A 3,937-nucleotide genomic window follows, 5' to 3' on the forward strand; every position below is an offset into this window, starting at 1 on the left:
ACTTAAGGCCTTAAACCAGATGAAGCCCAATAGGTGAAAGCTATAGTGGCTTTGTCCTAGTTGACAAAGTCTTTGAGCTATTGGATGCTATATTGCTAGCTTTTGAATATAGGCTCAATATTAGACAAACACTAGAACAAAGGTGGTTGACTCACTGTTTTTTTGAAATTGAGAAATAGAGGTTAGAAATGTGCAAGAATATCATACAGATTGCTCAAGCTTCATTAGGTCCTCCTTGAGTAGATGTAAAAGATAGAGCACCTTACAAAATAACCAGTTTGAGAGGGTTATGGAGATTAGAAGGACAAAAATAGGTTAGCACTACATGGACCTCATATTGATGCTGATTGCAGATCATTCAATTGAGATGTGGGGTCTATAGCCTAGGATAGGATACTAGCTTCAATTAAAACTTTTCACTATCATTGGAGACTATGAGGCAAAGCTCTATGTGTTGAAAGTTCCATTGCAGAGGTTGGGACAAGATAAGGCTTCAGACACACCTGTGAAGTATCTAGATAAGTATGAGGATTGAGACAAGAAAGTGTCTATGGAAATTTGGCATCAATTTGGAATGAGATAGAAAGCCTAGACAAGCCCAAGAAGCCTATACCATTGAACAAAATAGGAGAGTACTGTGAAGGTGAGGATGGAAACATTATGCTACCTTTGAGCTTAATGGGGTAAGGACAAATATGATTATTGACAATGGAGCAAGACCATCCATCCGCAAAACACATACAAAGCTTTAACTCGTAGACGGATATGTTGAGAGACCCCTAGGACTACTTGAAAAGGTACTCAAGAGGTAGTGGTAACTCCATGTGGTGTAGAGTATGAACATACCTTTGTAGTAGTTGACTTTAGTAAGAAAATAAATTATGACGTCATCTTTGGACAACCATTCATGAGACAACTTAAAATGGTCCAAGATTGTGTTTTTCATTATATATACTAATGACACAGAGAGATAAAAACTAGAATAAATCTACGTGATCTTAATTATTGAGACATCACACAAACTCCTGTAGATAATATTGATTCTATCATCAAGAAGCATCTCCATGGTTATGACAAAAGAAATAAATATGGATGTTTGGAGCATTTGATTGAAGTGATTTTGAACTACACAAAGCTAGAGTAGAAAGGGTAATGGGAAAATATTCTTATGTTAGGGAACCCTTTCCTTAAGATGCATTACCCCTGGAGTAGACTCAGATATTGACCACTCTAGATATTCGTGTTAATGAGACCATACTCAAAAAATTTACGATGAGAATGGCTAAGAGATAGTCCTCTATGCTAGCAGGCTAACACATGCAACACTGATCATGCACCAAGTTAGGGATGTGCTATTGTGAACAATATTTCCTATTAATTGTATAAGGTATGCAATTTTTACATAGTGGACTCCCCAAGTGTTTAGAATAGAGTAATTTCACTACTAATTTCATTGGTTTTTGAGTGTGTAACTCAAATTAGTGTGATTTGATGATGTGTATGCAAGTAATTTGAAGCTAATTCTTGAGTTATGAATATCCCAAAGCCCCAATTTCACTAATTTCTCACTAACCATTACTAACTTTACTTCATTTCCATGCTAATTATACTAGTTCCATGCTAAATCAACACTTTTATCAAGTCTTTTTGTGCTAATCCATGTCTATTCTATTGATTTGAGTGGTTGATTTTTGGCCTACAATGGTCAGTTTTTGGGCCAAAATTAGAAGAGCCACACATGTGTGTGCAAGGTGGAATCATCACGTTGTCGAAGAGCGCGGTTCTCCAAGGTTGACCGGGAAAGCACTGGGCTTCTGGCTGTGAGAGTGTAGAGAGAGAAAGAGGCTACAAGCTTGAAACAACAAGAAATTTACAATACAATTACGAGCCGATCCTGTTTTCATTCAATTTTCCAATCCATGTACAAAGTATGGTCGACATTGACCCTCCGTATACATCAAAACTCTAACAAAAATCCCTGGGTAATGATAGTATCTCGAGAAATGGCATCCAGACATATTGAATTCCTACTGCCTGGCCTCCAGCCGATCATAAGGTTGGTTCTTGCCCGTTGTATGCTCAAGCTATCGTTGGTGGCATGCACCCGAGCCTGCAATGATCACATGTTGGCCCGTACCAAGCTTTAGAGTTCTCTGGTTTGTACCTGTGCTTGCCCAAACCCTTACTCTATTCACTTTGTCAAAATTCCATCCCGAACCCGAGGAAACAATTGCCGATTTCGATCCTTGGTTTTCATGTGTTCTTGATCATCTTTCATCCTTTTCTGCATCTTTGTCGTTGACTCAATGATTCCCATATTATTCATTTGCTTATCGTCTTTCTTTATGCCTTTCCCCGATCTCAAGACTGAGGCTCTGCTCTTTGTTACCTTCCTTATTGCTTTTTGTCTACTCCTTAATACCCTTGAGATCCTTCTTAATGCTCCCCTGATTCCCTTTAATGCCGAGAGATATGGCGATGAGATCAAGGAGTTGGTTATTTAACATGAGAGAGACATGGCTATGCTGACCGAGCTCGGCTATGACGGTGAGAGGGAGATAACCGCTATAGAAATTCCGAGAAAGAGAAATATGCCTATGGCTTCGTAAGGATGGCGGGGCCAAAGAGAGAGATTCCCCGCAATGGAGCATACGAGGGAGAGTTACCCAAGGTTCAACATGAAGAGAAATAGGCTACGTTACTCCCGGTATGCAGCTTGTCGTCCACCTCTTCCCATGCAACCATAGCCGTCTCCTCCTTTCCCCACTGGCATGGGCAGCGCTGGCTCCTCCTGGCCGTGCTTCTCTCAGCCTTCGCCACCCTCTTGCAGATGGAGGCCTCCTCTCCTGCTCCAAGCCCTGCACTCGGCCCCAATGCAATGGAGCCGCCACTTTTTCCCAGGCAGCCCCTCCCTTCTGGCGCCTCCCCTCTACTGCATGCCCTGGTGGCCCCTCCTCACCTACATGCCCTGGCGGCCCTTCCTCACCTGCATGCCCTGGTGGCCCTTCATCTTTTACTGCTCCATGCAACTCGTCCCCACCTCACTATGCAACTCCCTTTTTTCTCATCCCAAGCTGCGCTGCCAGGCAGCTCCTTTTTCGCTACTCCAGACCATGGTCGTCCCCCTCCTGGCGGACACCTGCCCTCATACTCATGCAGCTCTTTGCACCTCTCTCCCCCTTCAAGTGGCGGCCCTGCTTCATTTCTCAGCCGGTTCAACCTCCGTCCAGTACCCTCCTACTCCCTCTGGCTTTTTCACGGTTCTCTTCCCCTATATGCAGGTCCTACCCCTTGCGTTCCCTTCCAACTGATGGTTCCTGCCCTTTTTTCCATGCACACCCCCACTTCCCCTTTCTTCTCCAGCCACCACCAGTAGCGACCTCGCTACTAGTTTCCTTGTTTTTTTTTATAGCCATGCAAAGAAAAAATTTGGCCTCCGATTCCACACGGCCACTCGCCTCCAAAGTGTCGCACATAAACTTGCTGACCAAAGCATTGTTGAGAAAAAAACTCCGTAGCGGCGCCACATTTGGCATACATAGCAACTAAGGTTATGCCAATCATAATGACTCCAATGCTTCCAAAGTGCACCATTTTTGACATACTTCTTGGTCAAATCATTGCTGAGCACAACAGTTTTGGCATACATCCCGGCCAACTTCAATAAGCCATATCTCTGCACTCAGAATCCCAATTGACATACGGTTAGCTCCTGTAGACTCAATTCTTTGCACACTTCTCGTAAGAACTTTGATAAGCATCCAAAAATCTTCGATGACACATCTCCCAATCTGACCATTTCGCCCCAGAACCGGCCCCCGTCCCAATTTTGACAGCTCATAGCTTGCTACCCGGGACTCCAATTGCCAAATCGGAAAGACTGAAAGGATCCACAACTTGAGCACTTCAAATTTACCACAAACATCAGCTCTGATCA

At 43.4% G+C, this 3,937-nt stretch overlaps 1 protein-coding gene across 1 annotated transcript; it reads left to right on the plus strand.

Moving 5' to 3' along the window:
- Positions 1-1,858: 1,858 nt before the first annotated feature.
- Positions 1,859-3,376, plus strand: LOC147426281 (uncharacterized). The gene has a single exon (XM_086498194.1). It carries the CDS (start codon positions 2,831-2,833, stop codon positions 3,374-3,376), a length of 546 nt encoding a protein of 181 aa, XP_086354320.1. The 5' UTR covers positions 1,859-2,830.
- The last annotated feature ends 561 nt before the right edge of the window (positions 3,377-3,937 follow it).

Source organism: Adiantum capillus-veneris, chromosome 24 (assembly GCF_014529385.1).
Source record: "Adiantum capillus-veneris isolate H3 chromosome 24, ASM1452938v2, whole genome shotgun sequence".
Lineage (NCBI taxonomy): Eukaryota > Viridiplantae > Streptophyta > Polypodiopsida > Polypodiales > Pteridaceae > Adiantum > Adiantum capillus-veneris.